Source organism: Macaca nemestrina, chromosome 1 (genome assembly GCF_043159975.1).
Source record: "Macaca nemestrina isolate mMacNem1 chromosome 1, mMacNem.hap1, whole genome shotgun sequence".
Taxonomy (NCBI): domain Eukaryota; kingdom Metazoa; phylum Chordata; class Mammalia; order Primates; family Cercopithecidae; genus Macaca; species Macaca nemestrina.
Genome location: NC_092125.1, coordinates 29,575,358 through 29,595,382, shown reverse-complemented (window position 1 = coordinate 29,595,382; position 20,025 = coordinate 29,575,358). Strand labels below are relative to the sequence as shown.

Genomic DNA, 20,025 nt, shown 5'->3' with positions numbered 1-20,025 from the left:
ATTTTAGTACAACACAGGAAACGTTTTCTTCCCCTTAATCTAACCCTTTGTACAGCTTTTTGGGTTTTGTGTGTTTTTGATGGTTTGTTTTTATTTTTTGAGACCAGGGTCTCACTCTGTCGTTGAGGCTGAAGTGCAGTGGTGCTATCATGGCTCACTGCAGCCTCCACCTTTTGGGCTGAAGCTATCCTCCCACCCTAGCCTCCTGAGTAGCAAGGACTACAGGTGCATGATACCACACCCAGCTAGTTTTTGTTTTTCTTATAGAGATGGGGTCTCGCCGTGTTGCTCACGCTGGTCTCCAATTCCTCAGCTCAAGTGATCCATCTGCCTTGGCCTCCCAAAGTGCTGGAAAGTGCTGGGATTACAGACATTTGACACTGTTCTCAGCCGGTTTTTTTTGTTTGTTTGTTTGTTTGTTTTTTTTATGGGGAATAGAATCCACCAATAGACTAATTGTTAGCAAGCTTTAAAAAATAAACTTTAAGGAGTCACCAATGATTTCCATGTTACCAAATCCAATTATTCCTTCTTTGCCATAATTTCAACTGCTTACCAGCATTTGGTGCAGTTTCAACAATTTTGGTCACCTGTCTTTGCCTCCACGCCATGGTGAAACTCTTAGTGTCTGCTTCAGCTATTTCCCCATGCAAGGAATTGAGAAATGCCTTGAGGAAATAAACCAATCTGGGTGAACTGGGAAGGCTGTGGCAGAGAGAAGGCAGAGAATGATCAGGGATTGAGAAATCACTCACAGGGATAAGCCAGGGTCTCTTTCTTTATGTAATATCTTTCAAGATAAACCTCCAAGAAAAAGTGATTCAGAAAATTTGACATACGTGTGCTGGAATTCCATACACTGAAGAATTACTATCAAAAGCATGTCTTGGCCAGGCATGGTGGCTTACGCCTGTAATCCCAACACTTTGGGAGGCCGAGGCAGGCAGATCACGAGGTCAGGAGTTGGAGACCAGTCTGGCCAACATGGTGAAACCCGTCTCTACCAAAAATACAAAAATTAGTTGGGTGCAGTGGTGCACACCTATAATCCTAGCTACCCAGGAGGCTGAGGCAGGAGAATCGCTTGAATCTGGGAGGCAGAGGTTGCACTGAGCTGAGATTGTGCCATTGCACTTCAGCCTGGGTGACAGAGTGAAATTCCATCTCAAAAAGGAAAAAAAAAAAAAGCATGTCTTTACAAAGCAGAAGGTTTGGAGAAATACTAAACCCGTTCAGAGAATAAATGTCAGTTTGTTAAAGTAAATGATACCAATTGTGAACCTATAAAGGAATTCAGTGTAAAACAACACAGACTTGATGTACATTCAGTACAAGCTGACTGAAAGCTCCTGATGAATATTCAGTGATCAGCGTGCACAAAATATGTTGAAATATTTTTTAAATCATCGGTTAGAATAATCTGAGCCTCTTTCTTATTGTCCCAAGGAAATTTTTAGTCACTTACCCAGAGATGCTTGCAAAGCATTAATATCCTGGAAGATGATCAATAAATGCTGACAGTTGATTGACTGATATCTGAGATATATCAGGTAAATACCTCAGTCCTGGACAGAGAGCCTCTAAGTCACATCTAACTTTGTGTAAGATGAAGACTGAAGTATGGAAATGTATGCAGTAAAATCACCTCTCGGAACTTGTTTGTAATTCATACAATCTATGTCAATTTTGAAAAATGTATGTAAAGCAGAGAAGGTTGTAGCCAAATTCAATGTATAGTATGTTCAAGTTTCAAATTTTTATGTAATCAAATATGTTAATCTTTTTCTTTCAGATTTCTGGAGTTATGTGTTTTTTAGGAATAACTTACCCATCTTAAAAGTTAAATATTTATTTTATATGTTTTCAATCTTTGTGATTTCATAACAAAATATATCTAAAGTCCCATTTTCCTTTAAGTACTGCTGTGGCCGTACTCTGCAGATTTTGACCTGTGATCTTCCCAGTGTCTTTCATTTCAAAATAATCTAATTTTATTTACATTTTAACATAAGAGTTCATGAGAAGAGTGTTTTTTGTTTTTTGTGAGTTTTTTTGCTACAGGGTCTCGTTTTGTCACCCAAGTTGGAGTGCAGTGGCATGATCATAGCTCACTGTAACCTCAAATTCCTGGGCTCAAAAGATCCTCCCAGCTCAGCCTACTGAATAGCTAGGACTACAGGCATGAGCCACCATGCCTGGCTAATTTTTTTTTTTTTTTCATAGAGACACAGTCTTGCTGTGTTGCCCATGCTGGTCTTGAACTCCTGGGCTCAAGCAGTCCCCCTACTTTGGCCTCCCAGAGTGCTGGGATTACAGGTGTGAGCCACTGCACCCAGCTGAGAAGAGTATTTTTAAACTTCCTTTTTCCATCGCATTATGGTCAGAGAATATGACTTGCGTAATTTCTATTTTTTGGATTTTATTAAATGTCATTTATGGCTTACCCATAAAGGAAAATAAAATAAGATTTGCTGTTTAGTTTCAAAGTTCTAGTTTTTTTTTGTATTTGGCCTCTCCATCTCTGAAGGTTATGTTAAATCCTTCCTATGATTTTGATGTAACTGTTACTTGTTAGCTGGAATATTACTCAAGAAATACTTATTTAAAAAATGACCTAATGCATTTCCTTGAATATTAATTGGTTTTAAACATTTCATGTGGTCATTGGCCATTTCTTCTATTGGGTATTATCCATTTCTATTCTTTGTTTTTCTATAATGTCTCTTTTTCTTACTAGCTTTCTCATAATTTGCGCAGCTTTTGTTTTAGATATTTTAAGCTATATTATTAGGTATTTAAACATTCGTTGCTATTAAATCTTCTTGATGGATTGTACATTTTATTATTGTAAAATCATCTTATTTGATTGTTTAATACTTTGTCCTAAAATTCCTCTTTATATTGCTAACTGTAACAGTCTTTTTGTTAGAATTTGTTGATGTATGTTTTCTACCCCTGCTTTTCCCCATCCTTTATTCGATATTTGTTTTAGATGAATTTCTTGCAAACAGATATTGGCTAGAATTTTTTTGAACCCTGATTATATATAGTTTTTGTTATTAAATGGGGACATTCAAACTAGTCACATTTATTGTGAATAACTAATACACTCGGACTTTTTCTGTGCCAGCCAGCTAGTCCTGTAGCAGTGAATGCTCTTCACCCTAATCTTTGGCTGACTCTTTGTTATTTGGATCTCAGCTTAAATTTCACCTCTTCAGAGTGATTTTTTATGACAGCCTAATCTCACATAGTCACCCCATCACTTTCTGTCCCATCACTGTTTTAATTCTCTGCATAGCATTTGTCGCAATCTTGTTTTCCTGTGAGAGCTCAGACTTTGTTTTGTTCAAAACCAGTGCTTAGTACTTAAAACAGTGCACATAGAAGCACGTAAAAGATGCCCAAAAATACTTGTTAAATGAATATTGAATACATCCTTCTTTCATTTTTTTCACTCTTTAGTATATGTCATATATTATACGTAGATATAGTGATATTCATTGTATTTCTTATATTTTCCTTTTCCCATATGCCTTTTATGCTAGATTCTCTTATGCCTTCCCTTATGCTAGATTGATTATTTTCGCTCATCTTCCTCCTTGCCCCCAGAACCACCATATCTAAACCACAGTTTAAATATTTTACTCCCTTCCGCCTCCTTCCCTCTCTCTTTTGTTACTAACTTTATATTTTAATGGTAGTATTAATCTGTGTTCTCTGTCAACATACCAAAAACTAAGCCCCTTCCCTTGTTTTACTTTTTAATTCTAGTCCTGTTCCCACTTTCTCCATTCCACTTCTCGTCAAGATGACCATATTGGCAATGCTTTCACTTCCTCACTTCATTCTCCCACTCCCAGCTTCTGGGCTTTGTTGGAAAAGTTTTAGATTCTTTTTAAGCTTTTCTGTATACTACGTATTTTTTTCAAAAGTTTTAACTTATTGTTTACAGTCACATTATCATCAACTATTTAGATTTGGCCACACATTGTATTAGATTCGTTGATCGCATCATCCATCTCAGTCTTAAGGTCTTTGTTTTGATTTCATTTTCTTTTTGGCTGCTGTAATTCCTTGAGGAATTTCCTCAGAAAAAGTACATGGGTAGTGTATTAATTTCCCATTGCTGCTGCTACAAATTACCACAGACTTGAAACAACACAAATTTATTGTCTTATGGTTCTGGTGACCAGAGGTCTAAAATGAGCTTATGGGGCTAAAATCAAGGTGCCAGTAGGGCTGTGTTCTTTCTGGAGGCTTTAGGGAAGAAACTGTTCTTTTGCTTTTCCTAGCTCCTAGAGGCTGTTTACCTTTTTAGGCTCATGCCCCTTCCTGTGTCTTCAAAACCATCAGTGTAATGTCTGTCTGTCTGTCTTTCTCTCTCTCTCTTCTCTGCATTGGGCCCATATGAATAATTCATAATGATCTTTTCTTCTCAAGATCCGTAATCACATCTGCAAAGTCCCTTTTACCATTCAAGGTAACACATTCACAGGTTTTGGTGATTATATTAGCCAGGCGTGGTGGCACGCACCTGTAGTCCCAGCTACTTGGGAGGCTAAAGCAGGAGAATCGCTTGAACCCGGGAGGTGGAGGTTGCAGTGAGCCGAGATTGCACCACTGCACTCCAGCCTATGCGACAGAGCAAGACTCCATCTCAAACAAAACAAAACAAAAAAACAGGTTTTCGTAATTAGGAAATGAACATCTTTGGGAGCTATTATTCCGCCTACAAGTGGTACAGTTTGAGCATCCCTAATCTGAAAATCCAAAATGCTCCCAAATCTGAAACTTTTTAAGTACCAGCATGATGCCACAATGGAAAATTCCACACCTGACCTTATGTGATGGGTTGCAGTCAAAACGCAGTCAAAATTTTGTTTCATGCACAAAGGTATTAAAAAATATTGTGTAAAATTACCCTTAGGCCATGTATATAAGGTGTATTTGAAACTCAAGGTCTTTATGAAGCATGATGAATTTTGTGTTGAGACTTCGGTCCCATCCCCAAGATGTTTCCTTATATATATGCAAATATTCTAAAATCCAAAATTTGAAATACTTCTGGTCCCAAGCATTTAGGATGAGGGATCCTTGTATACTATTTGAGCTCTTGTGTGTCTGAAAAGGTCTGGGTTTTGCTCTTCTTTAGCCACCTTTTGGACTTCATACTCACCCCTTTTGGGGAGAAGGTGAGACTGTCCTCATTTTAAGGAAAATTGTTGTATGTTGTAAAAGTAAGGTTGCTTTTGTTTGGAAGTTCAGATTTGTTTAGGGGACTGTTTGTGGGTAGAGTAGCTAAAAAGTAGAACATGACCATTTTTAAGCCCTTGTCCTCAGCTCCAAACTATCCCTCTATACTCTTCTCTGATGCTGCAATTGGAATCCACAAATTATATTTCTTCTTTCCACCTGGCTCCCTAAGTTCTGCCAATAGACAGACACTGGCAGTCGGAAGGAGAGGGGACTTGCTCCCTCCTGACTACCTGCAGTTCCTCACTCCCATACCAGCTTCAGTGACCTTTCTACCTTTTTTAGTCAGTTATAGGATTCTATAATTATGAGCATTTTCTTTGCAAAGTCTATAAATGTTGTCCCACATCTTCTAGCTTCCAGTGAAGGATATGTAATTACTTTTCCCTCTTTATGGACACTTGGAGTTAAGATATTTCACTAGTATAGGACTTATTTCATTACTCCTCTGTGGCATTTTGTAAGCCCTCTGAATCTGAAAACTCAAGTCTTTTTGTTTTTTTGACAGAGAAATCTTTTGGAGGATGATTCAGATGAAGAAGAGGACTTTTTTCTGTAAGTCTTTTTTACAGCTTTATTAGGGTGTAATTGACATATAATACATGCATATATCTAAAGTATACTGTATACATTTTGACAGACATACAGTAGTCTCCCTTATACATGAGAGATGCATTCCAAGATCCCCCAGTGGATATGTGAAAACACAGAGTAGCAAACTATATATATATATGTATGTGTATATATACATACACACACATATATATGTTTTTTTCCTATACATACATACCTATCATAAAGTTTAATTTATAAATTAGGCACTGTAAGAGATTAACAGCAAAAGCTAATAATAGAACACTTATAACAATATACTATAATAAAACTTTTGTACATATGGTCTCTGTCTGTCTCTCTCTTAAAATATCATCCTGTGCTCACCTTTCTTCTTGTGATGATGTGAGATAATAAAATGCGTACATGATAAGATGAAGTGAGGTGAAGGATATAGACATTATGACATAACATTAGGTACTGTTGACCTCTGATGATATGTCAGAAGAAGAATCATCTATTTAGGTGGTCTTGGATCATGAAGCCAAGAAGATGTTGATATGCAGGACAAAGGGGTGATTCACATTTCAGGTGACACAAAGCAGGGCAACTTGAGGTTTCATCATGCTACTCAGAATGGTGCACAATTTAAAACTTACAAATTGTTTATTTCTGGAATTTTCCATTTAATATTTTCAGACCGCAGTTGACCATGGGTAACTGAAACTGTGGAAAGCAAAACCATGGGTGAGGGAGAGCTTACTGTACTGTATACCTGTGACATCATCACCAAAATCAAATAATGAACCATCTGTCGCCCTGCAGATTTCCTCATAACCCTTGGTAATCCATTGCTGTCTCAGTCCCTAGGCAACCAGTGCTCTGCTTTCTGTCACCATAGTTTGTATTTTCTAAAATTTTTTATAAATGAAATCATGTAGTATGCCCCCTTTTTAAAACCTGGCTTTATTCAGCATGGTTTTTGAGATTCATCCATGTGTTAATAGTTGGGTTTTTAATTTTCTGAGTAGTATTCCATTGTATGATGCTGCGGTTTGTTTATGCAGTCACTTGTGTGTGGATTTTTGGGTTGTTTCTACTTTTTGGCTTTTACATATAAAGCTGTTAACAAACATTTGTGTGCAGGTTTTTGTGAGGATATATGCTATTATTTCTCTTGGAAATAAAAATACCTAGGAGTAGAATGGCTGGTGTAAGTTTACAATTGTTTTCCAAAGTGGTTGTACCATTTTATATTGTCACCAGCATTGTATGAGAATTCCAGTTGCTCCATATCCTCATCAACACTACGTATGGTCAGTCTTCTTCAGTCTTTTTCGTTCTAGCCATTCTAGTGGGTGTGTAGTGGTATCTTGTTGTGGTTTTAATTTGCATTTCCTTAATGACATATGATGTTGAATATGTCAGTGTGCTTATTTTTCATCCTCATACCTTCTTTGGTGAAGTATGTGTTCAAATCTTGCCCATTTTAAACTTTTTCTCATTGAGTTGTGTTTTTTTGCTTTTTATTTTTATTTTATTTATTATTATTTTTTTGAGGCAAGGTATTACTCTTGCTCAGATTGGTGGAGTGTCCTGGCACAGTCTTGGCTCACCGCAGCTTCAAACTCCTGGACTCAAATGATTTTCTCGCCTCAGCCTCCCAAGTAGCTGGGACTATGGGTATGTGCCATCACATCCAACTAATTATTATATTTATTTATATTTGGCAGAGATTAGGTCTCACTTTGTTTCCCAGGCTGGTCTCAAACTCCTGGCCTCAATTGATCCTCCCACCTCAGCCTCCTAAAGTGCTGGGATTACAGGGATGAGCCACTATGCCTGGCCAAGAGTTTTTATACAAGATACAAGTTTTCTGTCAGATATGTGTTCTGTAAATATTTACTACAAATCTATAACTTAACCTTTTCATTTTGTAATAGTAGCTTTTGAAGATTAAAATTTTGATTTTGATGGCATCAGTTTATTGAATTTTTTTCCTATTGTTTTTGCTATTTTTTTCATATACAAGAAATCTTTCCCCAACTCAAAGTCACTAAGATTTTTACCTGTATTTTCTTCTAGGAGTTTTATAGTTTCGATTTTTACATTTAGGCCTACAATCCCTTTTAAGTTAATTTTTGTATATATTTGAGGTAAGGATGAAACTGGGAGAATATGGCCATCCAGCTGTTTCATTGTAATTTGATAAAAAGATCATCCTTTCCCCACTGAATTACCTTGGCATCTCATAAAAAATTAGTTGAACTGATCAATCCTTTGTAGTTATGATTAGAAAGAGTTCTCGAACAGGTCTAGGTTTACATTTGTCAAGTCAGGAAGGACAACGTTTTGGGAGTTTTCTCTGGGGATTGATGTAGAGGGAAATATGTGTGAGAGGAAACATTTACCTCTTACTTTGTTAAAATATTGTAATTTGGCCATGGCTCACGCCTGTAATCCCAGCTCTTTGGCAGGCCGAGGCAGGCGGATCACAAGGTCAGGAGTTCAAGACCAGCCTGGCCAACATAGTGAAACCCCGTCTCTACTAAAAATACAAAAATTAGCCAGGTATGGTGGCTCGTGCCTATAGTCGCACCTACTTGGGAGACTGAGGCAGGAGAATCGCTTGAACCCAGGAGTTGGAGGTTGCAGTGAGCCAAGATTGTACCACTGCACTCCAGCTTTGGCAACAGAGTGACACTTCATCTCAAAAAAAAAAAAAAAAAAAAAAAAAAAAAAAATTGTGACTTCTTTTATTGAGGCTGGGTTTTTTTCCAAATGAAAACATTTTCTAAAAAGTAACAGAAACCTGGCCAGGCACAGTGGCTCGTGCCTGTAATCGCAGCACTTTGGGAGACTGAGGCAGGCGGATCACCTGAGGTCAGGAGTTCGAGATCAGCCTGGCCAACACAGTGAAACATCTCTGCTAAAAATACAAAAATTAGCCAGGCATGGCGGTGTGCACCTGTAAATCTTAGCTACTCAGGAGGCTAAGGCAGGAGAATCGCTTGAACCTGAGAGGCGGAGGTTGCAGTGAGCCAAGATCGCAACACTGCATTCTGGCCTGGGTGACAGAGAAAAAGACTCCATCTAAAAAATTTAAAAAATTTAAAAAAAAGAGGAAACCCGTGAAGCAATGAAGAAAGAGCTTACAGGATAGATAGCAGCAAATCTAGTAACAGAAAATAGTATCATTGTTGGCAGAATGTCAGATAATGTGGGGAGATAATTTTCTTTTTATTTATTTATTTATTTATTTATTTTATTATATTTTAAGTTCTAGGGTACATGTGCACAACGTGCAGGTTTGTTACATATGTATACATGTGCCATGTTGGTGTGCTGCACCCATTAACTCGTTATTTACATTAGGTGTATCTCCTAATGCTATTCCTCCCCCCTCCCCACTGCCCCATCCCCTCAATAGGCCCCGGTGTGTGATGTTCCCCTTCCTGTGTCCAAGTGTTCTCATTGTTCAGTTCCCACCTATGAGTGAGAACATGCGGTGTTTGGTTTTCTGTTCTTGTGATAGTTTGCTGAGAATGATGGTTTCCAACTGCATCCATGTCCCTACAAAGGACACGAACTCATCCCTTTTTATGGCTGCATAGTATTCCATGGTGTATATGTGCCACATTTTCTTAATCCAGTCTGTCACTGATGGACATCTGGGTTGATTCCAAGTCTTTGCTATTGTGAATAGTGCCGCAATAAACATACGTGTGCATGTGTCTTTATAGTAGCATGATTTATAATCCTTTGGGTATATACCCAGTAATGGGATGGCTGGGTCAAATGGTACATCTAGTTCTAGATCCTTGAGGAATCGCCACACTGTTTTCCACAATGGTTGAACTAGTTTACAGTCCCACCAACAGTGTAAAAGTGTTCCTATTTCTCCACATCCTCTCCAGCACCTGTTGTTTCCTGACTTTTTAATGATTGCCATTCTAACTGGGGTGAGATGGTATCTCATTGTGGTTTTGATTTGCATTTCTCTGATGGCCAGTGATGATGAGCATTTTTTCATGTGTCTGTTGGTTGTATGAATGTCTTCTTTTGAGAAGTGTCTGTTCATATCCTTTGCTTACTTTTTGATGGGGTTGTTTGCTTTTTTCTTGTAAATTTGATTGAGTTCTTTATAGGTTCTGGATATTAGCCGTTTGTCAGATGAGTAGATTGCAAAAATTTTCTCCCATTCTGTAGGTTGCCTGTTCACTCTGATGGTAGTTTCTTTTGCTGTGCAGAAGCTCTTTAGTTTAATAAGATCCCATTTGTCTATTTTGGCTTTTGTTGCCGTTGCTTTTGGTATTTTAGACATGAAGTCCTTGCCCATGCCTATGTCCTGAATGGTATTACCTAGGTTTTCTTCTAGGGTTTTTATGGTTTTAGGTCTAACATTTAAGTCTCTAATCCATCTTGAATTAATTTTCATATAAGGAGTAAGGAAAGGATCCTGTTTCAGCTTTCTACTTATGGCTAGCCAATTTTCCCAGCACCATTTATTAAATAGGGAATCCTTTCCCCATTTCTTGTTTTTGTCAGGTTTATCAAAGATCAGATGGCTGTTGATGTGTGGCAATATGGGTGACAAGATTTCTATAGAGTCATGCGAATTGCCTACAATGCTACTTGTGGTGCAAAGCCTTAGATTAGAGCAGTAGCTACCTCTCAAAAGGGAACTCAGTTTTTTAAATTTTTTTAATTGTTTGCTGATTGATTGACTGACTGAGACAGGGTCTCATTATGTTGGCCAGGATGGTCTTGAACTCCTGACTTCAAGTGATTCTCCTGCCTCAATTCCCCTACCAGAGTAGCTAGAATTAATAGCACAAGCCTCTACACCCAGGAACTCAATATTAAATACATACATGGAATTTATTCAGCCTTAAAAAGTTTGGAAGGAAATTCTGACATATGCTAAAACATGGATGAACCTTGAAGACTGTATGCTAAGTAAAAGAAACCAGTCATAAAAGGAAAAATACTGCATGATTCCACTTATATGAGGTACCTAGAGTAATCAAATTCATAGAAACACAAAATAGAATGGTGTTTGCCAGGGCCTTTGAGGAGAAGGGAATGGCGAGTTAGGGGACAGAGTTTCAGTTTTGCAAGATGAAAAAGTTCTAGAGATGAATGGTGATGATAGTTCATTAAGTGAATTACTTAATGCCACAGAACTGTATGCTTAAAAATAGTTAAAATAGTAAATATATGTTATATATATTTACCACAATAAAAATTTATTGACCATATATGTGTGGCTCTATTTCTGGACTCTATGTCTTTCTTACATCAATACCATAGTGATCACTGTCTTGAGTACTGCGACTTTATAGTAAGTTGTGAGGTAGTATAGTGAATATCCTTCAACTTTGCATTGCCTTTTCAAAGTTCTTTTGGCTATTGGAGGCTCTAAGCATTTTCATATGAATTTTAGAATCATCTTGTCAGTTTCCAACAAGCCTGCTGGAATTTTGGTTGAGATTGTATTGAACCTGTAGATCAGTTTGGGGATAATTCACATTTTAATATTTGGTTTTGAGACCCATGAAATGGTATATCTTTTTATTTATTTGGGTAATTTCTTCCAGCAGTGTTTTGTGGTTTTCAGTGTCCAGATGTTGTATTTTTCTTTGTCAAATTGATCCTTAAGTATTTTCTTTTTTTAATTATTTTTTATTATTATACTTTAAGTTCTAGGGTACATGTGCACAATGTGCAGGTTTGTTGTGTATGTATAGATGTGCCATGTTAGTGTGCTGCACCCGTTAACTTGTCATTTACATTAGGTATATCTCCTAATGCTATCCCTCCCCTCTCTCCCCACCTCAAGACAGGCCCTGGTGCATGATGTTCCCCTCCCTGTGTCCAAGTGTTCTTATTGTTCAGTTCCCACCTATGAGTGAGAACATACGGTGTTTGGTTTTCTGTCCTTGCGATAGTTTGCTCAGAATGATGGTTTCCAGTTTCATCCATGTGCTTACAAAGGACATGAACTCATCCTTTTTTATGGCTGCATAGTATTCCATGATATATATGTGCCACATTTTCTTAATCCAGTCTATCATTGATGGATATTTGGGTTGGTTCCAAGTCTTTGCTATTGTGAATAGTGCCGCAATAAACATACGTGTGCATTTGTCTTTGTAGCAGCATGATTTATAAACCTTTGAGTATATGCTCAGTAAGGGGATGGCTGGGTCAAACGGTATTTCTAGTTCTAGATCGTTGAGGAATTACCACACTGTCTTCCACAATGGTTGAACTAGTTTACAGTCCCACCAGCAGTGTAAAAGTGTTGTTATTTCTCCACATCCTCTCCAGCACCTGTTGTTTCCTGACTTTTTAATGATTGCCATTCTAACTGGGGTGAGATGGTATCTCATTGTGGTTTTGATTTGCATTTCTCTGATGGCCAGTGATGATGAGCATTTTTTCATGTGTCTATTGGCTGCATAAATGTCTTCTTTTGAGAAGTGTCTGTTCATATCCTTTGCTTACTTTTTGATGGGGTTGTTTGCTTTTTTCTTGTAAATTTGATTGAGTTCTTTGTAGGTTCTGGATATTAGCCGTTTGTCAGATAGGCAGATTGCAAAAATTTTCTCCCATTCTGTAGGTTGCCTGTTCACTCTGATGGTAGTTTCTTTTGCTGTGCAGAAGCTCTTTAGTTTAATTAGATCCCATTTGTCTATTTTGGCTTTTGTTGCCATTGCTTTTGGTGTTTTAGTCATGAAGTCCTTGCCTATGCCTATGTCCTAAATGGTATTGCCTAGGTTTTCTTCTAGGGTTTTTATGGTTTTATGTCTAACATTTAAGTCTCTAATCCATCTTGAATTAATTTTTGTATAAAGTGTTAAGAAGGGATCCAGTTTCAGCTTTCTACATATGGCTAGCCAGTTTTCCCAGCACCATTTATTAAATAGGGAATCCTTTCCCCATTTCTTGTTTTTGTCCGGTTTGTCAAAGAGCAGATAGTTGTAGATGTGTGGTATTATTTCCGAGGGCTCTATTCTGTTCCATTGGTATACATCTCTGTTTTGGTACCAGTACCATGCTGTTTTGGTTACTGTAGCCTTGTAGCATAGTTTGAAGTCAGGTAGTATGATGCCTCCAGCTTTGTTCTTTTGACTTAGGATTGTCTTGGCAATGCAGGCTCTTTTGGTTCCATATGAACTTTGAAGTAGTGTTTTCCATTTCTGTGAAGAAAGTCATTGGTAGCTTGATGGGGATGGCATTGAATCTATAAATTACCTTGGGCAATATGGCCATTTTCACAGTATTGATTCTTCCTATCCATGAGTATGGAATGTTCTTCCATTTGTTTGTGTCCTCTTTTATCTCATTGAGCAGTGGTTTGTAGTTCTCCTTGAAGAGGTCCTTCACATCCCTTGTAAGTTGGATTCCTAGGTATTTTATTCTCTTTGAAGCAATTGTGAATGGGAGTTCACTCATGATTTGGCTCTCTGTTTGTTTGTTATTGGTGTATAGGAATGCTTGTGATTTTTGCACAATGATTTTCATAATTTCTGATGCTACTAAAAATGACATTTCAAATGGTGTTTCAAAATTTTAAAATGTCGTACTCATTGCTAGTATAAATATCATTTTTGTAAATTAACCTTGTATTCTACAATCTTGCCAAACCCCCTTAATAGTTTTAGTAGTGTTTTTATAGATCCTATTGGATTTTCTACATAGAACAATTACACTTTCTGCAAATAAAAACAGTTTTATTTCCTCCTTGTCTATGTTTGCCTTTTATTTTTTATTACCTTATTGCTCTGACTAGAACATCCAGTACAATATTGGGTATAGATGGTGAGAGTGAATGTCCTTGCTTTGTTCCTGATCTCCTTTAGGGGAAGCATTCATCTTTCATATTATGTTTCATTTTCATTGTATGTTGTTATGGTTGTTTGTAGATTTATCAGGTTGAGGATGTTTCCTTCTATTCCTAGTTTGTGAAGAGTTTTTATCATTAGCTGATGTTGGATTTTGTCAAGCATTTATTTTGTATCTGTTGAGATGATCATATGTTTTTTGGTTTTTTTTGTCTGTGAATGTGGTGAATTATGTTGATTTTGAAATTTTAAACAATTGTTGCATTTCTGATGTAAACCCTACTTGGTCATCATGTATTATTCTTTTAAAACATTGTTGGAATCAATTTGTTAAGAGTTTGTTAAGAATTTTTGCATCTGTGTTCATTAGGAGATATTGGTTGGTTGATAGTTATGTCTTTTTCTTGTTGTGTCTTTATCTGGTTTTCGTGGTAGATTCATACTGGCCCCGGGATAATGAGTTGGGAAGGTTCTGTCTTTTTTAGTTTTCCAGAAGAGTTTGCATAGAATTCATATTTTTTCTTCATTAAATGTTTGGTAGAATTCATGACTGAACAAATCCAGTCCTGGAATTTTCTTTGGGGGATTTTTTTAAAGTAATTTTAGATCCACAGAAGAGTTGCACAGATAGTATAGAGAGTTCCTATCTACGCTTCACTTAGCTTCTGTTAATAAATCTTATATAACCATGATACATTTGTCTGTAGTGATGTTCCCTCTTCCATTCCTATTACTAATTTGTGCCTTCTCTCTTTTTTTCCTAATCAGTCTGGCTAGAAGTTTATCAAGTTTTAATTTTCAAAGAACCAGCTTTTGATTTTGTGTTTTTCTATAAGTATTTTAAAGTCTCATGTTACTTGATAGATGAAACAGACATAGCTGCTGCTTTTTTTTAAAACTGTAGTGGGATAATTTTAATTCAATAATTTTCAGATTCTATTTCACTTTATATATAGTTTCCTCATTTAATAACTGCTTTTCTTTGTTTTTCGGTTGACCAGCTCTTGTAAGTTCTTGCCTAGTTTTTAGGAATGGCCTCTGGTTCAGAATATTAGTTTTCTCTATGAAATTCAATGTTTAACATCATTTTGGAATGGAATACTGTTCCAGTATTCTGAGGCTTCGCTGGAGCTTAAAAGACTTTAAGGAAAAAGCGTAGAGGAACTAAGGCAAGATGATATATTCACACTTATACATTATGTTAAATAAGTTTCAGTAAACAGTTTTATTTTGTTTTCAAAATTTTTTTATCAATTGCTGTATTTTTTCACTTCCTTTAGAAATTGCCATGTCTAGAAATTTAAGAACCTAGTTTCTTTTGAGTTTTGTAGTTTATATCTTATTCTCAATCTCCGGAAGAATCATAATTACTTTAACCAAATGTTTTCATTTCAAGAATATTAAAATGGATTGGTTAAGGTGTGATATACATTCAACTACAATAAGGAGATAATAGTCCAAGTAATGTTAATATTTTCTTAATATCTTGCATTTCCCTTTTGCTATGTTGATAAGTTTAAAATGGGTAATCAAAAACATACTTAAAATTGTTAGTGTTTTGAATGAGTTTTTCTCTATATCCATCTTTGTCAATCAGCATTTCACTTCGTAGTTTCCTCATTTCATTATAGTCTAAATTCAAGGTGAATTGCGCTTTTAGTTCTACAGTTGACCATAAAGATATTAATATTCACTAGCAGTTAAGTAGTTAGGATATTTCATAGTTTAATGATCAGAACAAACTCTGTGTAACTTTGTTATATAAGATAATATAAACCCTAATTTCTCTGAAAGTTTTAACATTCAGAAGAATTAGCTTAAATGTGGCTAGTAATAAGTACCAATGAAGTAAAGACATGATTACCTATTATTCACTTTTACCAGTATCAGTAAAATGTGGTCCCTTATGATAAATAACTGATCCATGTTTAGAGTTCAGCTTGATTGTTTGCATTTGTTTATACTTTCTCTTTTTTTTGTTTTGTTTTAATCCTATCACTACTAATATGTACTTGGTATGCACTTGTTTTCAGAAGGGGACCATCTGGACCAAGATTTGGACCTAGAAATGATAAAATTAAGCAGTAAGTTTTGTTCATTTGTTTAAATGATAATCATATTTCTGTGTAGACTAGAGATTGGCAAACTGCAGCCTGTGAGCCAAATTTGGCTACAGCCTGTTTTTGTAAATAAAGTTTTATTGGAACATAGCTATGCCCATTTGTTTTCATATTATCGATAGGTGCTATCAAGCTACAATGGCAAAGTTGAGTAGTTGTGACAAATCTGTGGCAGATTTTATGGCCCACAAAATCTAAAATATCTGCTGAGTGTCTGGTCCTTTACAGAAAAAGTTGTTGACCCCGATAAGACTAAATACAACTGCTAGTTTATAAAAACCTAATTCATTTTATTTTATAGACTAAATATAACTGCTGGGTTATAAAATCTAAATTATTTTTATTTTCTCAGAATTATAGCTAAAGAAATGCAGGATTGTTGGGTTTTTTTAATGACTTGATTACCTTATGTCAAATCCATTTATTTAGCATAGTCTGAAGGTCTATTTTGTTTTTAAATCCATAGCTTGATTCCTATTTTCAGAATGATAATAAAGGTAATATAATAGATTTAATTTGTTGATCTACTGCATGTTTTTATCTACTTCCAGAATTTTTTCATATCTCTTATTTATTGTAACCTATATATTGAACTAAGTTTTATGGCTAATTAATTTGCAGTTTAAAACCTTTGAGGTATATATTATTTGGTGATAGATGGAGATAATATGCTGTAATCAATGTGTCTAATGTTGGAAAGATATGAGTCCTGACAGGACGGGAGAAGGAATGGAAAGAGCAGTGAGTCACTTGAGGGAAGACTCTGGAAACTGACCAAGCTATAAAGACTAACTGTGGAAGGTGAACTGCATGGCCCAGGTTCAAGACCTAAGGAGGCATAATAGTCACTACCCTAAGTCTAGGTATAGATGGCACATTGTGGGAAGGGTTCTATAATGGAGTATCTGGTTATTGGTGAGATACTTGGGCTTTACTCAGGTAGCTGTTGGCGTGAAGAAATATTTCCATACTTAGCCTAATTCTAACTAATGGATTTTGAGATATGGAACCAAAGAACCAACAAATGATTACAAGTACTAGACTGGATGTATTAGATTTCTATTGCCAGGTAACAAATTGCCATAAATTTAGCAGCTTAAAACATTACACACATTTATCACCTCACAGTTTCCTTGGGTCAGGAATTCAGGCACTTCTTAGGTGAGCCTTTTGCTCAGGTTTAACAAGATGGCAATCAGGGTATCACCAGGTATGACCAACTCAGGTAGTTGTCAGAATTTATTTTCTGCAGCTATAGATTTCATAGTGCTTCTTCAAGGCCAGTAGAAGAGAGAATCTGTACTGTTTCAAGTCTCTGATTTGACTAAAGATGTAACAAGCCACTTTTAGATGCAATTTATTGCTTATATAGTAAAAGGAAGAGTAGCTAAAGTTAGTAGCTCTCAGGGTCATTGTCCCGCACACCAAAAATAATGATACAGCTGGGTGCAGTGTTTCACGCCTGTAATCACAGCACTTTGGAATTCTCCTTCAAAGGAGGATTGCTGGAAGCCAAAAGTTTTGAGACCAGCCTGAGCAACAAAGTGAGACCCCCTTCTCTTAAAAAAAAGAGGGGGGTGGTCAATGGCTGCAGTACAAATTGTGGGATACTCTATTGCAAAGGAGCTATTTCTAAACTGTGGTTTTTATAGTCTGCACGTAGAGCCTGCAGAAAGTTTATACCTCATCAGAACCTGGGAGGTGATGAGAAACTGCCTTATGATAGTCTCATAAGGGAAACAGGGAGGTGGATGGAAGAAGACCTCATGAGCCACTCGTTCTCTCATGTTCCAGGGAGATCACAAGCATTCTACCAAGACTCAAATTAGCTGTAGTTCAAGCCTGTATGGCATATGTGGATGCCAATGTGTAATGACTAAGCCATTCTCCCCCACTGAGCCAGAGTGACTTCTGTATCGACTCACATGTTCCCTTTTACCTAAGCTGCCACTGGAGAAGAGGGCTCCGCTAATGACACACCTATTTTTTGTCCTGCCAGTATGCCCTGTTTCCTGTCTGATATCCTTCTGAAGAGTGAACCTAGTAAGGAGTGTTGCCGATTGGGGTCTTTTGAGTATGATTTCCCAGCTGATTCCCCAAACCACAACCAGTTGTACAGAGTAGGCATTAAAGAATATATGTCTATGTTAGTAAATGCCAAACATACACACATGAATTTGTATATGTATATTTATGTATTACACTATTAATATCACAATAACTTTGGTGATCACAGAATTTTAGACTAGTAAGGGATTGTTAAGTATATTTGTGTTTTTACTGTAGAGCTGAAAGCTTGCTGGATCTAATTAGAATAAGGTCATTCATCAAGCATGCATTAAACCTTGATTAATGCTTATCTAAGCAGGACATGACTCACCAGTGTGCCCAAGATGGAGAAGCACAACTTGCCACACAATTTACCCAAGGACAAATCCCTGGCATTATTTTAGTACACAAAATTGCTAGCACTGGTCAGTTTCTTAAGCTGTTATCACCACTTAATTTATAACATTTCAATACAGAGTGTTTTCTACTGCATAGATTAGCAACATCGTTGCTTTCTTTGAACTTGGTTGGCCACATTTATTAGTGTTGTTAACAGATTAATCCCACAAAAAATATTTGACATCACTTCTTAGGAAAGACTCTTTTTGAGGAAAATTTTTAAATATTCACATGTCTACATAAAATTTATGCTTCTCTTTGAAATGTTTCCTTTGCTTTTTAAATTTTGCTTTGTTTTTAAAGAGAGTTTGTTCAAGCATAAAGTATGGAGATGGACCACCTGGAAATACCAGCTCCAAGGGAATGGAGTCAGCAATCCAGAGTAGGGACGTTAAGATTTCATTTATATAAGCAGGCAGGAACTTTTAGCAGGATTAAATTTCCTTTGCCTTTAAATTAAACAGTAGCATTATAAATGCCACTCTAGTGAATTGTAGACATTCTGTGTTAGGGGTAGGGAATCTCCTAATTATAGCCTTGGTCAGACCAGCTTAACTTTTATGAGATTCCCTCCCCCACATCCCAGGGAATGTTCCATGGTGTAACAGCCATATGTAGTTGCAAAAAATACAGCTTAACTTTAAAATTTCTTTTGTCAGCAGTACCTTAAAAAACCAGAAGATGGGGATATTAACTATGAAAATAAATATTTGATTTCAGGGGTTTTTCAGTTTGTCTGTTTTTTGAAACAGGGTTTTGCTCTGTCACCCAGGCTAGAGTGCAGTGGCACAATCACAGCTCACTGCAGCCTTGAAATCCTGGGCTCAATTGATCCTTCCACCTCAACTCCTGAGTAACTGGAAACTTCAGGCAGGTACCACCATGCTTGGCTAATTTTTTATAGAGACGGGGTTTCCCTATGTTGCCTGGACTGATCTCGAACTCCTGGGCTCAAGTGAGCCTCCCACTTCAGTCTCCCAAAATGCTGGATTGCAGGCATGAGCCACTGCACCTGGCCAGTGTTTTCTTTATAAAATAAGAGGTGCGTATTGCAGAGCGTAAATTTGTTTCTTAACCAAAGAGCACTGATATTTATCAAGTATGTGCTATGTGTTAGGCACTATGCTAAGTATTTGAAAAACACTATGTCATTTAATTCTCACAAATAAAGTAGAGCTTATCAGCTTCATTTTAAAGGTGAGAAAACGTGAGGCTAAAACAGACTTGCAAGGTGAATTCCAAAGTCACATACGTAGTAAGTGATAAAGTTGTACTGCAAACCCAGGTTTGTCTGAATACAGAACCCAGGGGTTCTACACTATACCATACAGCTTCTCTGTCGGTAATTAGAATAAATCCATTTCAGAAACACAGGTGCTCTCAGACTCTTAAAAGGATGGAAAACAGTATTGAAAATGTCTTTTCCTCATTATGTTCTCTCTCATGTCTTTTATTATCTCATATGAATCGCCTTTGACTGGCCATGATATAAAAATCTCCACCCTTCCTTCACGAATTACCTTTTCCTTTGCATTCTTAATTTTTTATTTTAGTTCATAGCCATCGTCTACTACCACTTAATTGCTCAAATTATAAATCTAGGAGTTATCTAGTCTTTTCCCAATTCCTTCACTCACATCAAGTTAATCTCCTAGTTCTTAAAATATTGCCTCCTCGTACATATATTTCCTTATCCTAGAACCTTCTCACCATCCACTGCCTCTTTTACTCTCCCTGAGTAACTCTTGACTCCTCAAAACTCAGCACAGGGGTCTTGATGTCGTCTCTGGTCCAGGCTG

The 20,025-nt window shown here is 36.8% G+C and overlaps 1 protein-coding gene across 4 annotated transcripts in view; it reads left to right on the top strand.

The window, feature by feature from the left end:
- LOC105484412 (vesicle associated membrane protein 4) overlaps positions 1–20,025 on the top strand; it is a 41,308-nt gene that overhangs the window by 4,994 nt on the left and 16,289 nt on the right. For all 4 annotated transcript variants that reach the window (XR_988907.2, XM_011745963.3, XM_011745961.3 and 1 more), the window contains exons 3-4: positions 5,765–5,811; positions 15,692–15,742. Coding sequence is in view for 3 of the 4 variants with exons in the window: in XM_011745963.3 (XP_011744265.1) it covers positions 5,765–5,811; positions 15,692–15,742 (98 nt within the window). In the remaining variant the exon portion in view is untranslated. The remainder of the gene's footprint in view (positions 1–5,764; positions 5,812–15,691; positions 15,743–20,025) is intronic.